This window comes from Stegostoma tigrinum, chromosome 9, assembly GCF_030684315.1.
Source record: "Stegostoma tigrinum isolate sSteTig4 chromosome 9, sSteTig4.hap1, whole genome shotgun sequence".
Classification (NCBI taxonomy): Eukaryota; Metazoa; Chordata; class Chondrichthyes; order Orectolobiformes; family Stegostomatidae; genus Stegostoma; species Stegostoma tigrinum.
Genome location: NC_081362.1, coordinates 57529854 through 57553735, shown reverse-complemented (window position 1 = coordinate 57553735; position 23882 = coordinate 57529854). Strand labels below are relative to the sequence as shown.

Here is a 23882-nt window from a genome sequence, read left to right as displayed (position 1 = left end):
TGCATCACTTGTAGTTGATCTAAAACTTAGTAAAATTTTGCAATTTAGTACTATTGCCAAATGTTAGAAGTATGCTTCTAATAGCTAATAGGTTAGATGAACTATTACTACAACTAGAAGAACAGTTTTATGAAATTCTTGTTAAACAATATAAATTTTAGATTATCGGAAAGAATTGGAGAAAAGTAAACATTCGCTATAAAGTATATGAAATATAACTCAGTGTACAAGGAATCAGCAAGTTTACAGACTTTGCTAAAGTTGCAATGTACCAATCATTCAGTTTCAAGATGCATTTCATTCAAATGAATAAGTGGAACATAATTAAATCATGAACAGTGGGTTCCAGATTTATCATAAATTTCTTACCTATGGTGGTTATAATGGTGCCAGCAAAGAAGAAGGAACTGCCCAAGTCCCAGTGGCTGGTATGATTGGTAGAATTCCCTGCAGGGTTAACACCTGCATTTACAGCTTCCATCAAATGCTGTCAGTTTGAAAAGAATCCATCAGTAATCATGCAAAATTATTAATCTTCCAAAGCAAGATATTCATTATAATTCTTTAGTGTGTTGACATATTTGGACATGAGTAATACCACCATATTTTATTCGAAAAACACTTCAATTGATTTTGTTTTACATGATTTGTTCTCATTGTTTTCATCCCTTTCTGTCCCATGGTTGTCAGAATCTTTTCTACTTAGGGAGTTGACTGGTACCTGAGATTTCACCTGACTTCAATGGGATTAAAATCTTCTCCCTCTAGGGTGGCTATTACATGTTCAAAGTAAAAATGTTTTAGCAGGCACGTTTGCAATTTTTGCTTCATGTAGAGTCAAGCCATTGCACCAATGTAACAATGCATTAACATAGCAACTTTGTTTGGAGTGAGCAAGACAGATGTGAAATAGGAAAAAATCACGCTCTGTGATCAGAGACACTCTAAGTTTTGAAAAATAGCTTTAAACGCATTAATTGCACACAGCTAGTACAATGGTAAATTTGCAAGAACACTAAAAGCAGAGATTAGGAAGTTAAGGCTTTTTGACTTGCTTCGCATTGCTGTATTCGCCCTAGAACCAAAGTCATAGCTAGGTATATTCAATAAGTAATCTAAATGCAGAGTAAAAGCCAAATCTGATACTTCAGTCATATTTCACTCGGTTGTAAAATCAACTCAATCTGTAATGCAGCAGATATGTGACACAACTTTATCAAACTTGTGAAAGAAATGTATTTGAATAAAAAAAAAGTATCTTTCTGCTACTTGCCACATTAGTCTTCATCCCCTTCATTGGCCATATCAAAACTCAAAAATGCTCTCCATTCCTTTACCAAACATATCAATAACTAAATGTTCCTTTATTTTTAATCTTGATATAAATTCTGTTTTTATCTATTTTTCACCTCAGGGTGAAAGAAAAGACAGTTCTGTCCTGTCTTTGCTTTCCAGTCTTCATTACAAAATGTTGCAACTTACACATCCACATTCTCAAATTGTTCACGCTATTCCAAATATATGAATTGGCAACTTCATTGATCAGAAAAAAACCACTTGTGACAGTATTAGATAAGAAGGATTGGGCAATGGAAGTGATGACAGACTGTTTATATTATTTATTGCAGAAATCCGAAGTGATATCCTCAGTTCTGGGACCAGGAGAACAGGAGTCAGCTGATTTTGAGACCAAGGCACTCTCTGAGCAGGGATTTTAATATTGCTTGCAGGTGTTGGGTAAAAAAGAAAGGAAAACACTTAAAAAACACAGTCACATAACTTGACTAAGCCAAGCCACATCGTGATGCTGGCCATTTACTTATGTCTGGCTATTGGGCGCAATGATAAATCTTGAAACTTTTCCCTTTGCTCTAGATCCTTCCCAGCAGCAATAACCTACAGAAGAAACTGTAGAGGAGGACTATCCTTCAATGAAGGTAGTCTTTTCATGGTATGTGGTGGTCTTTCAGACCAGTGTGGCCTCAATATAGACTTCTGGCCTTGAAGTGATTCCAGGGCAATCTTGCATCGTTGACAGCACCAAGGTGAAACCTGGTGTAGTCTGGGCTCAAGGCTCGGCGCGCTGGAGGCTAGGTGCTGGTATGGACTGGATTAGAAGGACTGTCGGTCTGAACATTTTATTAATCTATTTTTTCTAATTTATTCCTCCAATCTGTAATGTTGGACTTTTAATTATTTGTCTAATCTTTTCCTTAAGAATTTTTACTGAAGAATCTGTGCCTAGGTACATTGTATCCAAGATGGCACCATAAGTGGTGACTTGTAAACTTTTCAATATGACAATAAAACTAATTGTAATGTACAGTATCACTCCAGAGGAACAGCTCAGAGTTTCATTGTCTTTGGGAATGAGTTAGAGAGTTCGCACATGACTGCAAACAGAGCTCGTGCATAGGAGCAGGGATTCGTGTCAGGGACAGCCCTGGAGACAGCTTGCTGGAAGATGAGGTCTTTTGTTCGCTCTGATGAAGCGGTCTTGGATAAAGATTTCAGGCACCTGGTTTTAACAAACACAACTTAGCTGCGTGTAATCGTTTTAATGTTAGTTTAAAAAAGACAAAGCTTTTTTGGGCCATTAGCAAGGAAATGTTGGCAGGGATCCACAAAGAAAAGCTGCATATTTCACTTTTGTTCTAAGTAAAATCTAGGGAATGATGAAAAGGTAGTGAATACTGAGCTGCTTTTTTGAAATATTTTAAGCAACAGCATTCGGCAGATTATCGAGAGAGTGTGCTGTCAACTTCTCTCTAACCTCCGAAGCCTGTACAGACTGACCAGCCTGTTTCTTTCTTATTTGAATATTGCTGAGCAGTCCAGAAAACAATTGGTCCAGAGGTGCCCACACGTGATGGTGCTGACAACTCCGAGAGGCGACCCACCATCTTTAATTGGATCACAAGCATGGGGAAGGCTAATCAGAAGGTCACCTGCAGGAAGATTGCTGGCAGGTCCCAAAGTTGGGGCCTGTAGCACGTGGTAAAATTTTGCCTTGAGATCCGTTGAGAAGACAATGTGACGGCTTACTCTATCAGGGAGGATGTTAGAAGCAGCTTGCACTGCAGGAACAGTGATGTCTCTTGTAGCAGGTGAGAAGGAGCTTGTGGGGAAGAGCTAAGTGGCTAAAGTGATGGCCATTATTTGCAAGCCAGCCTGTAAACCTCCAAACAAACATCTCTCAATACTGTACACTGAACTATCCTGTGGATCCTGTGGTCATAGTCATTTCCTGTATTCATTACCAACATTTCCCATACCTTATTTCACATCTCTACCTTCAGCTGACACCAAGATTTTGGTTTGAATTTTAACCAGAAAATTGTCTGTCAATTTTTGTGAGCTTCATGGAGGGTTTCTGTCCATGTGTTTTCTCAAGTTATTCTCTGCAGGCTCACCTCTCTAGCTGAGCACCACACCTCTGTGGTACCCCATTTGCCCAATCCTCTGCTCAGGAATGACGGAGGTATTCACCACTGCTGGGATTTCCCAGCATTCCTGGCACAAGCTCCATTTTTAAAGTCCAAATATGCACCAGGTCAAGCATTGCCCACCAGGAACTGCCCTTCACAGTGCATGTAGCGAGAGGGCAATGCGAAAGAAACTCTTCTGAAGGCACATTGGTGGTACAGCTGACACTTCATTGCGAATACATTGGTACTTTTATAAATGTATTGCTATCAAAGGTACATTCTTTACCCATCTTTAGCTCCATCTTAGAATCCTGTCAGGAGTAGCACATTCCCTAAAGCCCTGTGTAGCTTTATGTTGTTCAATGCGGGAGTATCACATACTAGAAAGCCTTCAAATGGCCAAAAAGTTCACTTTTATTCATAAATAATGAAAGCAGAGGAAAAAATACAAAAATGCCACATTTGCTTCTAGGATTAGATAGGTGATGCTGTCAGACAGGAAAACAGTAGGAATAAATGGGTCTTTTTATAAGTGGAAGGCTTTTTACAAGTAGGGAAACAGCACGGATCAGTGCCTGGACCCAGCTATTCACAATATCTCTGAATGAGTTAGGTGAGGAAATTTAATGTAATATCTCCAAGTTTGCAGGTGTCATAGAGCTAGGTTGCAGGATGAGCTGTGGGGAAGATACAGAGATGTTATAGTATGATATGGACAAATTGGGTCAGTGGGCGAATGTGTGGCAGATGAATAAATATAAGATTATCTACTCTGGTACCAAAGAACAAAGGAAGATTAGTATCAGAATGGCAATGAATTGGGAAAGGGGAGGTGCAACAAGACCTGGATGTCCTTGTACACCAGTCACTGAAAGTAAGCAGGAGAAGTGCAGCAAGCAGCGAAGAAGGCTTATAGTATACTGGCCTGCATTACAACAGGAATCAACTCAGCAACACGGATATCATGTTACAATCATACACGGCCTTGGTTCAACTACATATGGAGTATCATGCACTGTTTTGGTCTCCTTAGATGAGGACGGATATTTTGATTATGCAGGAAGTCATAAAGTCATTAAATGTTACTACATTGAAGACAAGTTCTGCTACCAGTAGGAAACTGGTTCTTTTTGATTCATTCATTCGAGGTGATAATCACTGGCAAGGCCAGTATTTATTAACTGGCACTAATTGCTCTTGAAAAGCTGATGGCAAGCCACCTTCTTGAACTGATGTAGACCTCGAGGTGTAGGTATAGCCTTAGCAATGTTAGAAGCAAGTTCATGGATTTTAAGTCAGCAACATTATATTCCCAATTCAGGACAATGTCTGACTTGGAAGGCAAGGCAATGGTGCTTCTTGTGCCTGTTTTCCCCGCTAGAAAATCTTCCTACTATCTGGCAGTTAAAATGTCTTTCTCATTCTGCCAACTGCCTTCTTTAAAACTTTCAAACTAGCAGTAGAAAACCGTAGAATTTTAGCATTTATTGCCAAAGTAATACAGTATAAAAATAGGAACGTGTTGTAACTATACAGCTGTGACACCACACCTGAAGTATTACATACAGTGTTGGGCTCCTTACTCGAGGAGGGATGTATTTGCTTTGGAGGCAGTTCAGAGAAGGTTCACCACATTAATTCCAGAGGTGAGGAAATTGTCTTACAATGAGAAATAGAGCAGTTTATGTCTCTACTTAGGAGCTTAGAAGAATAAATGGAAATATAATTGAAGTATATAAGGTGCTAAAGGGAACTGATAAAGAAGACAGAAAGAGGATGTTTCCTCTTGTGGGGTAATGTAGAATGACAAGTCATAGTTTTAAGATAAGTGATAGCAGATTTAAAGCAGAGATGAGGAGAAATTATTTCTCCTGAAGGGCCATGAATGTGTGGAATTCACTATCCTAGAGTGTGGTCAGGACATACACGTAAATTTGAGGAAGAAGTTGATAGATCTTTGATGAGCAATGGATTGAAGGATTATGGAGAGGGGGTTGGTGAGCTTGCATGACTGGATTGTGATGCAGAGTGACGCCAACAGCATGGTTTCAAATCCACATTGACTGAGGTTACTATAAAGAACTGTTCTTCTCAACTTCTGCTCTCACCTGAGGCCCGTTGACCTTCAAGTTAAACAACCACCAGTCATCTCTCTCTAACGAGAGAGCTGCCCTATGGTCTGTTGGGACTATAACAACTTTATGGAGGGCAGGAAGGGAAATGAAGTTGAGTCCAAACTAAGATTGTATTGAATGGCAGATCGGGCTCAAAGGGCTGATTTGTCTACTCCAGCCCTTAGTCCTTATGTTCTTATGAGGAGGTTGGGAGTGTGGCCTATCAGAAGAGGGCATCAGGCAGGTATCAACAATCATTGCTGTCCTGAGAATGTCTTCTGAAGTTTTAATGACAATTTCATGAATTTATAAGATGCAGGATGTCTTTAAATAGTGTCATCTAATTGATGTGCCTGGTAGATATTTTCTAATCAGAGATAATGGGAACTGCAGATGCAGGAGAATCCAAGATAACAAAATGAGGAGCTGGATGAACACAGCAGGCCAAGCAGCATCTCAGGAGCACAAAAGCTGAGGTTTCGGGCCTAAACCCTTCATCAGAAAAGGGGGATGGGGAGAGGATTCTGAAATAAATAGGGAGAGAGGAGGAGGATTGGGTCCGCTATGTAGATGACACCTTTGTCATCACTAAACAAAACAAATTAGAGGAAACCTTCCAGACCAACAATAATACCCTTACTGGCATAACATTCACAAAAGAGGAGGAAAACAACAACAAACTGCCATTCCTAGATGTCACAGTAGAGCGAACAGCCAATGGGGAACTTCAAACCAGCGTCTACAGGAAAACAACACATACGGACCAAATACTGAACTACAGGAGCAACCATCCCAATATCCACAAACGAAGCTGCATTAGAACATTATTCCAACGAGCCACCACACACTGCAGCACAGAGGAGCTACGCAGAGCAGAAGAAAATCACCTATACAGCGTATTCAAAAAGAATGTGTACCCTATGAACACAGTCCACCAATTTCTCAGCAAAAAACCCAAACAAACAGACAAAATGGGCTCAGAAACCATAACCACGCTCCCCTACATCAAAGACATTTCCGAAATGACTGCCAGACTACTCGGACCTCTTGGCATCAGGATAGCCCACAAACCCACCAACACACTAAAACAGCAGCTAATGAACTTAAAAACCCTATACAGACAACAAACAAAACAAACGTCATCTACAAAATACCTTGCAAGAACTGTGACAAACACTGCATTGGATAAACTGGCAGAAAGCTAGCCACCAGGATACATGAACATCAACTAGCCACAAAACGACATGACCCACTATCACTAGTATCCTTACATAAAGATGAGGAAGGAGACCACTTTGATTGGGACAACACATCCATCCTAGGACAAGCCAAACAGAGACACACACGAGAATTCCTAGAAGCATGGCATTCCAACCGGAACTCCATCAACAAACACATTGATTTGGAGCCAATCTACCATCCCCTGAGGAAAAGAACAGGAAATGACATCACCAATGCTGGAAATGACATCACCAACCCAAGGAAACCTAACCAGATCAATAGAAAGCGGGACATAACACCAGCGCTTCGTCAGAGGCTCACTGATGATGTTACCTAGAACGGTGCTGAAACATCTGAAAACTAACCTTCCAGCTCAGCAAGCAAACTCACATCCAGAGGAGGAGGTGGACTGAAGATGGATAAAGGAGAAGATAGGTGAAGAGGAGAGTATGGGTGGGGAGGGAGGGAGGGGATAGGTCAGTGCGGGGAGGGTGGACAGGTCAAGGGGGAGGGATGAGGTTAGTAGGTAGGAAATGGAGGTGCGGCTTGAGGTGGGAGGAGGAGATAGGTGAGAGGAAGAACAGGTTAAGCAGATGGGGACAAGCTGGGCTGGTTTTGGGATGCAGCGGGGGGAGAGGCGATTTTGAAGCTGGTGAAATCCACATTGATACCATTGGGCTGCACGGTTCCCAAGCGGAATATGAGTTGCTGTTCCTGCAACCTACAGGTGGCATCATTATGGCACTGCAGGAGGCCCAGGATGGACATGTCGTCTAAGGAATGGGAGGGGGAGCTGAAATGGTTCGCGACTGGGAGGTGCAGTTGTTTACTGCGAACCAAGCGTAGGTATTCTGCAAAGCAGTCCACAAGCCTTAGTTTGGTTTCCCCAATGTACAGGAAGCCACAACGTGTACAGCGGATGCAGAATACCACATTGGCAGATGTGCAGGTGAACATCTGCTTGATGTGGAAAGTGATCTCAGGGCCTGGGATGGGGGTGAGGGAGGAGGTGTGGGGGCAGGTGTAGCTCTTCCTGCGGTTGCAGGGGAAGGTGCCGGGTGTGGTGGGGTTGGAGGGGAGTGTGGAGCGGACAAGGGAGTCGTGGAGAGAGTGATCTCTCCGGAAGGCAGACAAGGGGGGGGTTGGAAAAATGTCTTTAGTGGTGGGGTCGGATTGTAGAAGGCAGAAGTGTCATTTTTCCAACTCCACCCTTGTCTGCCTTCCGGAGAGACCACTCTCTCCGCGACTCCCTTGTTTGCTCCACACTCCTCTCCAACCCCACCACACCCGGCACTTTCCCCTGCAACCGCAGGAAGTGCTACACCTGCTCCCACACCACCTCCCTCATGCCCATCCCAGGCCCTAAGATCACTTCCCACATCAAGCAGATATTCACCTGCACATCCGCCAATGTGGTATATTGCATCCGCTGTACGCAGTGTGGCCTCCTGTACATTGGGGAAACCAAGCGGAGGCTTGGGGACCGCTTTGCAGAACACCTACGCTCAGTTTGCAGTAAACAACTGCACCTCCCAGTCGTGAACAATTTCAACTCCCCACTCCCAATCCTTAGACGACATGTCCATCATGGGCCTCCTGCAGTACCATATGGATGCCACCTGTAGGTTGCAGGAACAGCAACTCATATTCCGCTTGGGAACCCTGCAGCCCAATGGTATCAATGTGGATTTCACCAGCTTCAAAATCTTCCCTTCCCCACTGCATCCCAAAACCAGCCCAGCTTGTCCCATCCTGCCTAACCTGTTCTTCCTCTCACCTATCCCCTCCTCCCACCCAAAGCCACACCTCCATTTCCTACCTACTAACCTCATGCTGCCCCCTTGACCTGTCTGTCCTCCCCAGACTGACCTATCCCCTCCCCACCTCCCCACCCGTACTCTCCTATCCACCCATCTTCTCCTCTATCCATCTGCAGTCCGCCTCCCCCCCTCCCTATTTATTTCAGAATCCTCTCCCTATCCCCCTTTTCTGATGAAGGGTCTAGGCCCGAAACGTCAGCTTTTGTGCTCCTGAGATGCTGCTGGGCCTGCTGTGTTCATCCAGCTTCACACTTTGCTTTCTCAGATATTTTCTAATCCACCTGTTCAGAGATGTTATGATATACCTCCAGAACTGGTGGGACTAGAAGCTTGGTTTCTTGGTTCAGAGATAGGGACACTACCACTATGTCTCAAAAGTGCCCTTGATGTTTCTGATAAATAAAGTTATCAATGGAGAGCACAAGATATACAAACCACTTATTTCATTCAAATCAAATGAGAGGCAAAAATGTGTGGCCTTCTTTGTAGCCATGGATCATAGAATCATGGAAGCCCTACAGTATGGAAGCAGGCCATTCAGCCCATTGAGTCTACACTGCTGCTACCCACCAAAGAACTTTCCACCCCCTACCCTATCCCCGTAACTTCGTATTTGCCCATGATTAACCAATCAAGCCCGCATATTCTTGGACACTATGGACTTAACATGACCGATCCACCTAAACTACACATCTTTGGACTGTGGGAGGAAAACAGAGTACCTGGAGAAAACCCACGCCAACTCGGGGAGAACGTGCAAACTCCACACAGGTGGTCACCGAGCCTGACTGAATGATGCTCAGTGAAGCTCACAAGGAATTGTTCCAAATAAAGAGAGGGCAAAGTATCATTTAACATTTGGTGCCCACGGGAATAAAACACAGTTGACAACATTAATTAAAACTATTGACAAGGGGATTAAAATAATTGAACAGAAGTTATAGATGAGATATGCACAAAATTGAGAAGGCAAATGATATTCATACCAAAATTAATGGGCATATGTTTTTCCCAGTTACTTAATTTCTAGAGCTCAATTATTTCAATAGTTACAGCACTACAAAGTCTAATGTTTTTTAACAACTGGAAAGTACTATGTATAATAGGATGCTGCACTTGAACTTAGGCTTTAATTTATTTGGAAAGATGATGGGCAGTAGTCTCAAAATATTTTCTGCTATTTCAATCTCTCTTCTATGTACAAACTTAAAGCCCTTTTCTCAACTATAACAGGATAATATCAGCAGGTCTACAATCTGTTTTCTTGTTTTACATTACCTGAGAGACATCATTCACATCCTAACATTTCATTCAATGCCCATAAACCTGCTATAAAAGCATATGCATGATACATATACGGTAGGAGACACATACAAGTTATGCATACTGACTACTTATCAGGAGCAGGCCATAGCATTGTTAGAAAACCACTCAATTCAAGCTTTGAATACATATTTTTTACTTCAGATTTGACAGCAAATTGTGTTTCATGTGTCAGACTCTGTGGGTCACTGGTGAGAGGAAAGGTTGGATGCAGAGAGCTGTCTCTTTGGGCTTTAGATAGCATCCGGCAGACTGACAGTCACAGTGTTCAGTGGATAAACAGATCCAGGGCCCATTAAAATAGTGACAGGAGCAGTAGACCTCTGTGAGGTTGCAATTTGCTGGGCAGCAGCACTTGTCAGGAACGTAGCCTTTCCCTTCAAGCAATATGCAACTGATACAGAATTGCATAAAATTGTATGAATGTCACAGTATTACCTGACATTCATAGCAAAGTGTACTACATGCTCTCCTAAAAGGTGCTAATAATCTGATAAAAGCGAATTGCAATGGCACTCCAGGATTTTCTGTTACTGTTTGTGATGGTACCCTGAGTGCTTTTACTCAGAATGTCTGTTGCTGATTAAAATTAGCAGATGACATAATGATTACGTGCCCCAGGAACATAACAGGAGAAGTTCCATGTGCAGACTGAACACAAGTTCTCTTGATGGGTGGGAAATCTTCATCACAGCTCTTTTGTGGAATTGAATTATTTCATGCAGAGTTCTTCAATGTAATCTTTATGTGATTTAAATAACCTGAAAACTCTTTAACGCTTTCATTTCACATTTTTTACCTCAGTTACACCAACTCTCAAAGTTAACAAACCTATAGCTGAAGATACTGAACAACATATAGTATATTAACCATGACAATGCAAATTTAACATCTTATTTATGCTGGCATTTGAAGTATCATTGCTCTTTCAAATTATTATAATTTAGCAATGCTGAAAAAGACACATTTTGTCAAAATTTCTCATATTGCATTCATCAGGACAATTTATGAGAATTATCAGAGGAAAAGCAACATTTGTTTTGTGTGAGAGGAGAGTGCGATTAGTTGGTTGTTGGAGATTTTGCCATAGAGAGTGCACCAGTTATTGTATGACCAACAGCGAACTGCACCTGGGCAGGACTGGAACCAATGACCTCGGGGGATCGTTTACTCGTGCTGTTGGGGTGGGTATAACATAAAATGGCGGGGAAGGGAACCAATGCAGGAAGTCAGAGGGAAGTAAAGTGGTTACAGAAACAAAAGACAATAAGGGGAAAAGTGAAAGTGGAAGGCAAAGAAACGAAAGGCAAAAAATCAAAAAGGGCAACACTTTGCAATGATTCTAAAAGGGCGGCAAATGTCAAAAATAAATGAGCCTGAAGGTTCTGCGTCTCAATGCAAGGAGCATTTGTAATAAGTTGGATGGATTAACTGCACAACAGTCACGAATAGGTATGATGTAATTGGGATCACAGAGACCTGGCTCCAGGGTCACCAAGGATGGGAACTTACCGCCCAGTGTTATTCAATTTTCAAGAAAAAATGAATGGAAAGGGAAGGGAGGTGGGGAGGATTGCTGGTTAAGAGGTGGATGAACACAATAGTAAGGGAGGACATTAACCTGGATGGTGTGGAATCTGTAACGGAGGAACCACGGAAGACCAAACAGAAAAAGACATCAGTGGGAGTTATGTACATACCACAAACAGTAATTGTGAGGTTGGAGACTGTATCAAACAGGAAGTCTGTGATGCATGCAGGAAGGAGACAGCAGATATTATGGGTGACTTCAATCTACACGTAGATTGGACTAGCCAAACTAGTAGTAATGCAATGGAGGACAATTTCCTGGAATGTATGACCAATATGTTGAGGAACCAATTAGAGAGCAAGCCATCCTAGGCTGTGTATTGTGTAATCAGAGAGGATTAACTAGCAACATTGTGGTATGAGATCCTTTCGAGAAGATTAACTATAATATAGTAGAATGCTTCATTAAGGTGGAGAGTGACACAGTTAAATCTGAGTGGTGAAGTTAAAGAGAGCTAACTTTGATGGCATGAGGCATGTATTGGCTAGGATAAGCTGGCCAAGGATACTTAACGGGTCGATGGTGGATAGACAATGGCAGACATTTAAAGAGCACATGGATGAACTTCAACAATTATACATTCATTTCTGGCATAAAAGTAAAATGGAGAATTTGCTCAACTATGGATAACAAGGGAAATCACGGACACGGTTACAGCCAAACAGGAGGCATATAAACTGGCCAGAAAAAGCAGCAAACCTGAGGGCTGGGAGAAATTTAAAATTCAGCAGAGGAGGGCAAAGGGTTTAATTTAGAAGGTGAAAACGGAATATGAAAGTAAGCTTGCAGAAAACATAAAAACTGACTGCATAAGTTCCTGTAGATATGTGAAGAATAGAAGACTGGCGAAGACAAATAAATTGATAATGGACAACAAAGAGATGGCAGATACTTTGGATCTGTCTTTACTAAGGAGAACACAAAAAACTTGGAAATGCTAGGGGACAGAGGGTCAAGCATGAAGGAGGATCTGAAGGAAAACCTTATTAGTCAGGAAACAATATTGAGGGAATTGATGGGGTTAAAACACAATAAGTCTCCAGGCCCTGATGCTCTGTATCCCAGATTACTTAAGTGGCCCTCGAAATAGCAGACACATTGGCGATCATTTTCCAGAATTCTGTAGACTCTAGAAGAGCTCCAATGGACTGGGCTAAAAAGGAGGGAGAGGGAAAATGGGGAATTATGGGTCAGTTAGTCTGACATCAGTGATGGGGAAAATGCTGGAATCATGATTCAGGATATAATAACTGAACATTTTGAAAGCAATGGTAGAATCAGTCCTAGTCAGCATGGACTCACTAAAGGAAATCTTGCTTGACAAACTTCCTGGAATTTTTTTGGGTGGACAAGGGTGAATCAGTAGATGTTGTGAATCTGGACTTTCAAAAAGCTTTTGACAAGGTTCCACACTAGAGATTGCTAAGGAAAGTTAAAGCTCGTGGTATCAGAGGTGATGCTTTAACATGGATAGAGAACTGGTTGGCAGACAGGAAGCAGAGAGATGGAATAAATGGGTCCTTTTCAGAGTGACAGGTAGTGATGAGTGAGATACTGTAGGGGTCAGTGCTGGGTCCGCAGATGTTCACAATATACATTACTGATTTGGACGAAGGAACTGAATGCCATATCTCCAAACATGTAGGTGATACTAAGCTGGGTGGCAGTGTGTGCTGTGAGGAGGATTCTAAGAGGCTGCAGGGTGGCTTGAACAGACTGGCTGAGTGGACAAATAATTGCAAAAGCCATACAATGTGGATAAATGTGAGGTTATCCACTTTGGTCACAAAAACAGAAGGGCAGATTTTCAGAATGGTGGCAGTTCAGGAAAAGGAGAGGTGCAAAAAGACCTGAGTGTCATGGTAGAGGTTGGCATGCAGATGCAGCAGGTGACAAGGAAAGCTATTGGCATGCTGGCCTTCTTAGCAAGAGGATTTGAGTATTGGAATAGGAATATCTTGCTGTAGTTATACAGGGCTTTTGTGAGGCTACACCTTGAGTATTCTGTTCCATTTCAGTCTCCTAGTTTGAGGAAGTGTATTCTTGCTATTGGGTGAGTCCAGCAAAAGTTTACCAGACTGATTCCCAAGATGGCAGGACTCACATATGAGGAAAAGTTAGATCAACTGGGCTTGTACTCACTGGAATTTAGAAGAATGTTTGTAGGGGGCGGCGTTGGGGAGTGTGGAATCTCATAGAAACATATAAAATCCTAATGGGACCGGACAGGCTAGATGTGGGAAGAATGTTCCCTAAGTTGGGGAAGTTCAGAACTAGTGATCACATTCTAAGAATGAGGGATAAGCCATTCAGGACTGAGATGAGGAAGAATTTCTTCACCCAGAGAGTTGTGAACCTGTGGAATTCTCTACCACAGGAAGTTGTTGGGGCCAGTTCATTAGGTATATCAATTTGTGACATCCAGTGTAACTATCAAATGGTGATTTGATAATGGTGTTCATAATAATAAAGAATACGTTAAGTTATTTCCATAAGGTAAATTGAAGAACTTGATCTAGGCTTTCACTCCAGCACAGTATTGTCAGAAATACATTCCTTTGGATGAGATACTAAACTGAGATCCTAGCTGTTCTGGGTTCAATTTGAAATAGCCTTTAGCACAAATTAAAGACTGAGTTGGTCTTGACCAATATCTCAATCAACACTTAGAAAATAATTATCTGGCCACTGCAATTCAGTTGCCGTTTCCGGGACGTTGTTGCAGCAAATTGGCTGCTGCATTGGCCCACATTATAACAGTGACTACACCTCCAAAATTATATTTTTGGCTGCAAAGTATTTCAGAGCATCCAGCACTTTGGGATGCTTTAAAGTTAATGTGAAAGATCCCACATTAATGCAAGTTGTTGGTATTGTTGCTCTTTCCTTGATATGCCGGGAAAGATTAGAGGAAGCATTTTCATGCAAATCATTATCACATTGCCATAACTGTGATCAGTGTCAAACCAATTATAATATTCAAAAAGTAACAAAATGTGGAAGTGCACAGAATTAAAGCAAGAAAATGGGTCTATATCAATTACTTTTTCTTTATCCATTGGATGAGGGTGTTACTGGCTAGGCAGCAGGTATTGCCCATCCCTAATTGCTCAGAAAGCAGGTAATAGTCAACCACATTGCTGTGGTTGTCTAGAGTCACATGAGGGCCAGACCAAGTAAGGATGGCAATTTCCTTCCCTAAAGGCCATGAGTGAACTATACAGGTGTTTTGACAATCAACAATGGATTCACAGTCGTCATCAGATTCTTAAGTCCAGATATTTATTGAATTCAAATTCCACCTTCTGCCATGGCAGGATTTGAATGCTGGTCCCTGGACTGTTACCTGGCACTCTAGATTAACGGTCCAGTGATAATACCACTAGGTCATCGCTTCCCCCACTCTGAGAGAGGAGCCCTAAATTTATCACAGGCGATGAAGACGTAGTGGCTTCCTATGTAGAATAAATAATTGTTCAGCATGGAACAGCGCTGATAAAATGCATTCATTTAAGAGGACTATTTCAAGAATGATTGGCTGGCTGCCAATACTCACTGCACCCAGTTGTAGGGAATTCACATGAAGAAATGTAACACTGGAAGAAATTTACACTTCACAAAGTGCCTGCTTATGTCATTAAGCATTATTCAGTGCAGCAGTGAGTCAGACATGGATGTTGAAATATGACACTTTGACAGAATAATAACAATAGAAATAACAATTATCTTCAGTACAATAAGATTGTTTCCATTAGATATTTTGGTAACATTAAAAATATGCATTGAAAACTGTTAAGTAAAAGCAGTTAAATTGAAAGCCCTGCAGTCACTGGAGTCTTGCCTGATGCAGAGAAAGGCAATTGTAGTTGTCAAACGATAGTCATTAAAGCACCAGGATATTGCTGTGGCTTCACATTTGTCAGGGAAAAGAGCTCAATGCGACCATCCTAAGTCTTTAAAGATGCTCCTGCCATTATAAGAGTGGAGCTGTTTAAAGCACTATTGAAAACACTTCTGATAAAGCTGCAACTCACTTCAGCCTACAACTGGAACTGAATAACATGCAGTCCTGGATTGATAATCAAAAACAAGTAATATTGAAAGTTGCAAGTAACTCGAAGTCTCAGCAGGACACAAGGAAATTATATGAAAAGCTGGAGCTCCTTCCCTACAACAGAAATCACACTCAGTCAGTCAATTGCTTTCGGTCTCACCCAGCTGGCGTGCCCTTCTCATTCCATGTTAAATTGGCATTGGTCTCCTAAATGCATCACTAGGCTCCTGTCTGTATGCCATTCGTTAGACTTCTGCATGCCTATGGTAAAGTCCTCAGCCAAGTGCAAAATACATTCTGGAAAAGTTGTTGTGGATATAAACTGAGGTGGAATGTAAATAAATGAAAGGCAAGACTTTCCCACTGATGTTTTGCAGGGTATGGAGGTAAAGTTCTTACATGGCCTCAAATCAGTTCTATAAGGGAGTTATTAAAGGAAGGAAATCAACTTTGAAGTGTTGCCATGATATATGCTTATTATTTAAACATGGTTTTTTGATCCCTTGAGATAATATCTATGAATAAGACATAGGCTCTATCTTTTCCAATGTATTCAGTGGCACTCTACAGGATACCTCCCCAAATCCATCTGGTTTTTTTGTGAAATCTGGCCCCTTTCCTATATCCCATGCCCCACAACCACCAAGATCTCAAGGAAAGCAATAAGGTAATTTGGGAAAAAAAACATATTTCTACGAGTTAAGGCTCCATAGTCTAAAAATTAGAGCCAGAACTTTTAAAAATGAGATGAGGACACTCTCCCTCATACTGAACATAAGAACTAAGAAAATTTGTCCTCTTAAGCCTGCCCTGTCATTCTATAAAATCTGCCTCAGGCCTCAATTCCTCCTTCATGCCACCCTTTCATAGCCCTGAACTCCCCAATATTTCGAAAATCTATCCATCTGTTCTTTAAATAATTTCAGTGATCTGTCTGTCACAGCCTTCTGTGGTGGAGAATTACAGACATTCACTGCTTTCACATCTTGGTTTTAATGCACGTCCCCATAGTCGATAAAAATGTCCCCTGGTTCAAGACTCCCCAACAGTAGAAACATCTTCTCAATATCTACGCTGTCAGTCCCTGCAGAATCTTTTATGTTAAATTAGATTATAACATTTTTTTCCTCATTCTTCTAAACTCTCATGAATAAAGGCCTACCTGTTTAGCTGTTGTTGATAAGTCAACCCCTTCATTCCAGGAGTCAGTCCAGTGAACCACTTTGGAACTGCCTCCAATGTCAGTATATCCATTTTTATAAATATAGAGACTAAAATTGTTGCGGCCTGACCAACACCATGTGCAGTTGTAACAAGACTTCTCTAATTTTAACTCCAGTCGCATAGTGTTAAAAGCTGAAATTCATGTATTAAATATTTGCTGAGTCTGCATGCTAACAATTTGTGTTTCATGCACAATAGCACCCTTAACTTTCAGTGTTGCACATGTTTGGAGTCTGTGTCTTTATAATATGTGGCATATGATATAATAATATTATTTGTGGCACTTTATTAAATGCCTTCTGGAAAGCCAAATACACTACATCTCCTTGTTCTTCTTTGTCAAATCTGCTTGTTATATCTTCAATGCACTCTAGCAAATTTGACCAACATTACTTGTATTTCACAAAAATATATTGACCCTGTCTGATTGTATTAAAGTTTTCCAAATGTCCTACTTTATCGTCCTTAATAATCCTCTCTAGCATTTCCCTAATGACAGTTGTTAGGCAAACTGGCCTGTTGTTTCCTGCTTTCTGCTTCCCTCCCTTCTTGCTAGTCTCACATTAGCAATTTTACAATCTGCTACAAGCCTCCTGGAATCCAGTGAATTCTGGAATATTTTGATCAATTTAACCATTACTCTAAGCAACCCCTTTTAAAACCTTTGGATGCAGGCCATCATATTGTGGTGATCTGTCTGCCTTCAGTCCCATTAGTTTTCCTAAGACTATGTCCCTCATGATAGAAGTCGTTATAAGATCTTTCTTCCCATTGCATCTCGTTCAACTGAAATCTTTGAGATGTTTACATGGTCTGCTACCAGGAAGAACAATGGAAACTATTGGTATATATCACTTGCCATTTCCCCGTTATCAGTTCGCCAGTTGCAAACACCAAATGTCCCATGCTCATTTTATTTAAGCTCTTTCTTTATTGCATGCCAGTAGACATTCTGATGTTTGTTCTTATATTTATTGTTAATTTACTTTCGTAATCAACTTTTTCCTTTTTAATTAAGTTTTTAGTTATTCACTGCTGGCTCCTAAAAACAAAAACAATCCTCAAGCCTATCAATAGTTTTCACCACTTTGTATGCTTTAGTTTTTGATTCGATCCTCTCCTTGACCTCCTCTTCATCAAGTCCTTCTTTTGACTGGAATAATTTTTTGTTAAGTGTTATGAAATATTTCCATCAATGTCTTCCACTGCTTATCTACTGGTCTTCCACTTAACCTAATTTCCTAGCACGCTTTAGACAAATCTTTCTTCATATCACTGTAATTACCTACCCTTATTTTAGTTGAGGACACTGGTTTGATACCTGAAGGTGAATTTGAAATTCTAATATGCGTGATCATTATCCTCTAAAGATTCCTTAATTACAAGATTTCCTCTTCATCCCACCTCTTTACACATTATTAGATCTAACAAAGCTTCTTCCCAGATAGTTTGGATAAGGTACTGCTCTATAAAACAATCGCTAATAGACCAAGAACCAAGGAGCAAAGAAAATTACAGCGCTAGAACAGGCCCTTCGGCCCTCCAAGCCTGCACCGACATACTTCCTGTCACAACCAAATCCTCCACCCTTCCGAGGATTATATTCCTCTTTTCCCATCCTATTCATATATTTGTCAAGACACCCTTTAAAACTGGCTATAATATCTGCTTCCCCAACAGCAAGTTCCAGGCACCCACCACCCTCTGTGTAAAAAATCTTGCCATGTACATCACCCTTAAACCTCGCCCATCGCACTTTAAACCCATGACCCCTGGTAACTGACTCTTGCACCCTGGGAAAAAGCTTCTGATTGTCCAGATTCTCTGTGCCCTTCATAATATAGTAGACCTCTATCAGGTTCCCCCTCGATCTCCGTTGTTCCAGTGAGAACAACCCACGTTTCTCCAACCTCTCCTCCTAGGTAATGCTCTCCATATGATGCAATTTCCTCGCAAAACTTTTCTGTATCCTCTTCAAAGCCACCACATCCTTCTGGTTAATGAAATGTGAGGCTGGATGAACACAGCAGGCCAAGCAGCATCTCAGGAGCACAAAAACTGACGTTTCGGGCCTAGACCCTTCATCAGAGAGGGGGATGGGGAGAGGGAACTGGAATAAATAGGGAGAGAGGGGGAGGCGGACCGAAGATGGAGAGTAAAGAAGATAGGTGGAGAGAGTATAGGTGGGGAGGTAGGGAGGGGATAGGTCAGTCCAGGGAAGACGGACAGGTCAAGGAGGTGGGGTGAGGTTAGTAGGTAGCTGGGGGTGCGGCTTGGGGTGGGAGGAAGGGATGGGTAAGAGGAAGAACCGGTTAGGGAGGCAGAGACAGGTTGGACTGGTTTTGGGATGCAGTGGGTGGGGGGGAAGAGCTGGGCTGGTTGTGTGGTGCAGTGGGGGGAGGGGACGAACTGGGCTGGTTTAGGGATGCAGTTGGGGAAGGGGAGATTTTGAAACTGGTGAAGTCCACATTGATACCATTGGGCTGCAGGGTTCCCAGGCGGAATATGAGTTGCTGTTCCTGCAACCTTCGGGTGGCATCATTGTGGCACGGCAGGAGGCCCATGATGGACATGTCATCAAGAGAATGGGAGGGGGAGTGGAAATGGTTTGCAACTGGGAGGTGCAGTTGTTTGTTGCGAACTGAGCGGAGGTGTTCTGCAAAGCGGTCCCCAAGCCTCCGCTTGGTTTCCCCAATGTAGAGGAAGCCACACCGGGTACAATGGATGCAGTATACCACATTGGCAGATGTGCAGGTGAACCTCTGCTTAATGTGGAATGTCATCTTGGGGCCTGGGATAGGGGTGAGGAAGGAGGTGTGGGGACAAGTGTAGCATTTCCTGCGGTTGCAGGGGAAGGTGCTGGGTGTGGTGGGGTTGGAGGGCAGTGTGGAGCGAACAAGGGAGTCACGGAGAGAGTGGTCTCTCCGGAAAGCAGACAGGGGAGGGGATGGAAAAATGTCTTGGGTGGTGGGGTCGGATTGTAAATGGCGGAAGTGTCGGAGGATGATGCGTTGTATCCGGAGGTTGGTAGGGTGCTGTGTGAGAACGAGGGGGATCCTCTTAGGGCGGTTGTGGCGAGGGCGGGGTGTGAGGGATGTGTTGCGGGAAATACGGGAGACGCGGTCAAGGGCGTTCTCGATCACTGTGGGGGGAAAGTTGCGGTCCTTAAAGAACTTGGACATCTGGGATGTGCGGGAGTGGAATGTCTCATCGTGGGAGCAGATACGGCGGAGGCGGAGGAATTGGGAATAGGGGATGGAATTTTTGCAGGAGGGTGGGTGGGAGGAGGTGTATTCTAGGTAGTGCAGGAGGGTGGGTGGGAGGAGGTGTATTCTAGGTAGTATTCTCCAGCATCTGCAGTTCCCATTATCTCACATCCTTCTGGTAGTGTGTTGACCAGAATTGAACACAATATTCCAAACGTGACCTATCTAAGGTTCTATTAAGCTGGAACATTACCTGCCAATTTTTAAATTCAATGTCCCAGTTGATGAAGGCAGGCATGCCATATGCCTTGATGACTACCTTTTCCGCCTGCTTTGCCAATTTCAGTGACCTGTGTACCTGTATACCCAGATCCCTCTGCCTATCAGTACTCTTAAGGGTTCTGCCATTTACTGTATATTTTCCATCTGGATTAAGCCTTCTAAAATGCATAACCTCACATCTTTCCAGATTAAACTCCATCTGCTATCTCTCTGCCCAAGTCACCAACAAATCTATATCCAGCTGTATCCTTTGACGGTCCTCATCGCTATCCACAATTCCACTAACCTTTGTGTCATTGGCAAACTTACTAATTAGACCAGTTGCATTGCAATCCATGTAAATGATTTGGAGGACAAACAGCAAAGGTCTCAAAACTGATCCCTGAGGAACACCACTAGTCACAGCTCTCCATTCAGAAACATATCTTTCCATTGGTACCTTCAGTCTTCTATGATTGAGCCAGTTTTTTTATCCATCTTGCAAGCTCTCCCCATGTGACCATACCTCCCGTTTCATTCTGCCATGAGGGGCCTTGTCAGAGGCCTCATTGAAGTCCATGTAGACAATATCCACTGCCCTACCCTCATCAATCATCTTTGACACTTCTTCAAAAAATTCAACCAAGTTAGTGATACACGACTTCCCCTTCACAAAACCATGTTGCCTCTCACTAAACGCCCATAATGTATTCTGCAAATGCATCTTCCATGTTACTTTTGCCCAGCTAATTTGTCCTGTTCCCTTCTTACATTATTTTCTGACTTATATTTTGTCCTATATTGAGACAAATATTTTTGGGGGCCTTCAGATGACTGCCACCAATGACTTCTTTCTCTTGCTGTTCCTTATTTCAAGTCAAATTGATTCTATTTTATACTCTGTTGTACCTACATCATCACTATTCACCTACACATTGATAGCTGTTAACAATATTATCTCACCTCTTTTTCATTTTTACCTATTCTTCCAGAATACTGAATATTCTGAAATATAGAACACCCAGTGCTGGTCATCTTAGAACCCAGACTCCATAATAGTTACCAAATCATATATTTATTTATTTATTTGCACTGTCATTTCATTTACCTTGTTACAAATGCTGTGTGCATTCAAATAAGGAGGCATAACCTTTGACCTTTTACCGTAACTACTTGTTCTTGTTCTAATATCTGCTGTACTCCTCGGTATATATTTTCTAGCCCTTCCTGTCACACTTTGAGTATCATTTGATTAGATTAGATTCCCTACAGTGTGGAAACAGGCCCTTCGGCCCAACAAGTCCACTCCGCCCCTTGAAGCATCCCACCCAGACCCATCCCCCTATAACCCACAAACCCCTGAACACTATGGGCAATTTAGCATGGTCAATCCACCTAACCTGCACATCTTTGGACTGTGGGAGGAAACCAGAGCACCCGGAGGAAACCCACGCAGACACGGGGAGAATGTGCAAACTCCACACAGACAGTCACCCGAGGTGGGAATTGAACCCGGGTCCCTGGTGCTGTGAGGCTGCAGTGCTAACCACTGAGCCACCGTGCTGCCTCTTCATTGTCCTGCAATTTGCTCTCTCATTCCTTTTTGGTATTTTAAACACAGACAGGTCAGTAAGCATTTGGAAATCTCTTTCAAGAGCAGATTTTGATACACAATCCACTAAATAATTTCAAAACTGAGATTCATGCATTTCGTTTGGCAAGGATTTAAGTGAAATGGGGTAAAGGTCAGCATACAGAGTCAGGTCATACATCAGCCATGATCTGATTGAACAGTGGAACAGGTTCAAGAGGCTAAAAGGATGCTCTTATAGCTATTGGCCTATTTTTCTTCATGCCACCATTGGTGGCTATCCCTTCAGCCTGTAACTCATGTAATCATTGAATAATACAGCACAGAATGCGGCCATTTAGTCCAACATGGCTCTGATGGATCTTTCAGAGAGCTAACCAGTTGTTCCCTTAGATTATCCTGTTCCTTTATTTCCCTTCAAGTATTTGTTGAATTGTATTTATGAAGTTATTATCAGAACAGCTTCCACCAACATTTCAGGTATTGCAATCAAGATCTCAACAACTCACTGTTTTGTTTTGCTACAACAGCTCTGATCCATTTATCCTTAATCTGTGTCTTCTGGTTGCCAGTCCCCTTGCCGCTGGAAACAATCTCTGCTGATTTACCTGTCAAGATTTGCAACACCTCTATCAAATCTCCACTTCACTTCCTTCACCAAAGGGAGAACTATTCTCCTTTACCTTGTACGACCAATCTTTTTGCAAAGTTATCTCGCTTATCTTCCACCCTATCACTGACCTTTTTCCATCTTCTTCCTTCCTTCCTGCCCTCCCTTTCTGTGCCTAAAAACATGAAAAGCAGAATCATTACGAACAGCTGCCATCTAAAATAAGAATGAAGTTATAATCTGAAATTGTTGAACTCCATTTGAGTTTGGAAGGCTGCAGTATGGCTATTGAAAGATGAGATGCTCTTCCTGAAACTGACCTTTCTTTCTTTCCTCCCCGCTCCACTTACCCTGCCTTGCTTCAAAATTGTTACATCTAAGAATTTTCAGTTCTGATGAAGAGACAGTGACTTGAAATGTTGCGTGGCATTTATTATTAATGACTTGCACGCAGTGGTGCTGAGGGCAGCAACAATTTAGGAGCCGGTTTATTCTAACAGCTTGCTTTGCCTTGGCTTTTTAACATGGCCACAATGCTAGAATCCCACTTCCAGATTTCCATGGAATAACGAGAATCGGAACAGCATGCCCAAGAAAGTAGTGGAAAGAGATTCAATTGAGGCATTCAAGAAGTAATTAGTTTATTATCTGGAAAGGAAGAATGTGCAAGGTTGCAGGAAGGAAGCTGGGAAATGGCACTAGGTACATTGCTCATTCAAAGAACCAAGACAGACAGCAAGGGCCAAACAGCCTCCTCTTATGCATTAACAATCAATACTCATTCTAATATATTTTTCTGCTTTACAAATCTCTGAGGTCTGTGCACGGCAGTGCCTTCTAGAAGAAACCAATTTGCTGGCTTGCCAATCAGCACAAACAGAACCTGACAGTGGCTCTGTGGCTGCACAGCTGAGAGGGAACATTGGTAACATTTCACTATAATTGGAAGTAGGTTAAAAAGACTTATTGTGTAAGGGGTTTCATTTGGGTGCATATGGCAAGTTCATGGCATTGTGTTAATTAGATAGCTCTCTTTTCGGACCCTTGTTCTCCTGAGCCTCTAGTTAGTTGTGTTCCAAACTCACTTTGGATACGGGCCTTAGCAAACACATTAGGTTGAACTGAGGGCCCTTTGACCGCCAAAAGCTTGCAATCCCTGTAGCTATGGGAATCCAAACACTGCCATGAAGCCACAGCCTTCTGTGTTTGATCTGGTTTATCCATGACAAACAGGGCTTAAGTGGCTGCCTTAACACAAGACATTTTTGATCTGGGAATTAGAGGCAGCAGATCCTCAGGAGGATAATACAGACACCCAAAAGAAGCTAGAGGTAATGCAAGTCAGGACAATGCTGACTTTGATGATTACTGGCAGTGTATGCCCACTTGGTCTTCTAGGAAGGAGGTCTTGTTCAAGGAGGCTGCTGTTGTGAGCAGCG

At 42.3% G+C, this 23882-nt stretch overlaps 1 protein-coding gene across 3 annotated transcripts in view; it reads right to left on the bottom strand.

Moving 5' to 3' along the window:
- Positions 1 to 23882, bottom strand: part of kcnk2a (potassium channel, subfamily K, member 2a) — a 182631-nt gene that overhangs the window by 51174 nt on the left and 107575 nt on the right. For all 3 annotated transcript variants that reach the window (XM_048536382.1, XM_048536383.1, XM_048536384.1), the window contains exon 3: positions 370 to 487. In XM_048536382.1, the coding sequence (XP_048392339.1) occupies positions 370 to 487 (118 nt within the window). The remainder of the gene's footprint in view (positions 1 to 369; positions 488 to 23882) is intronic.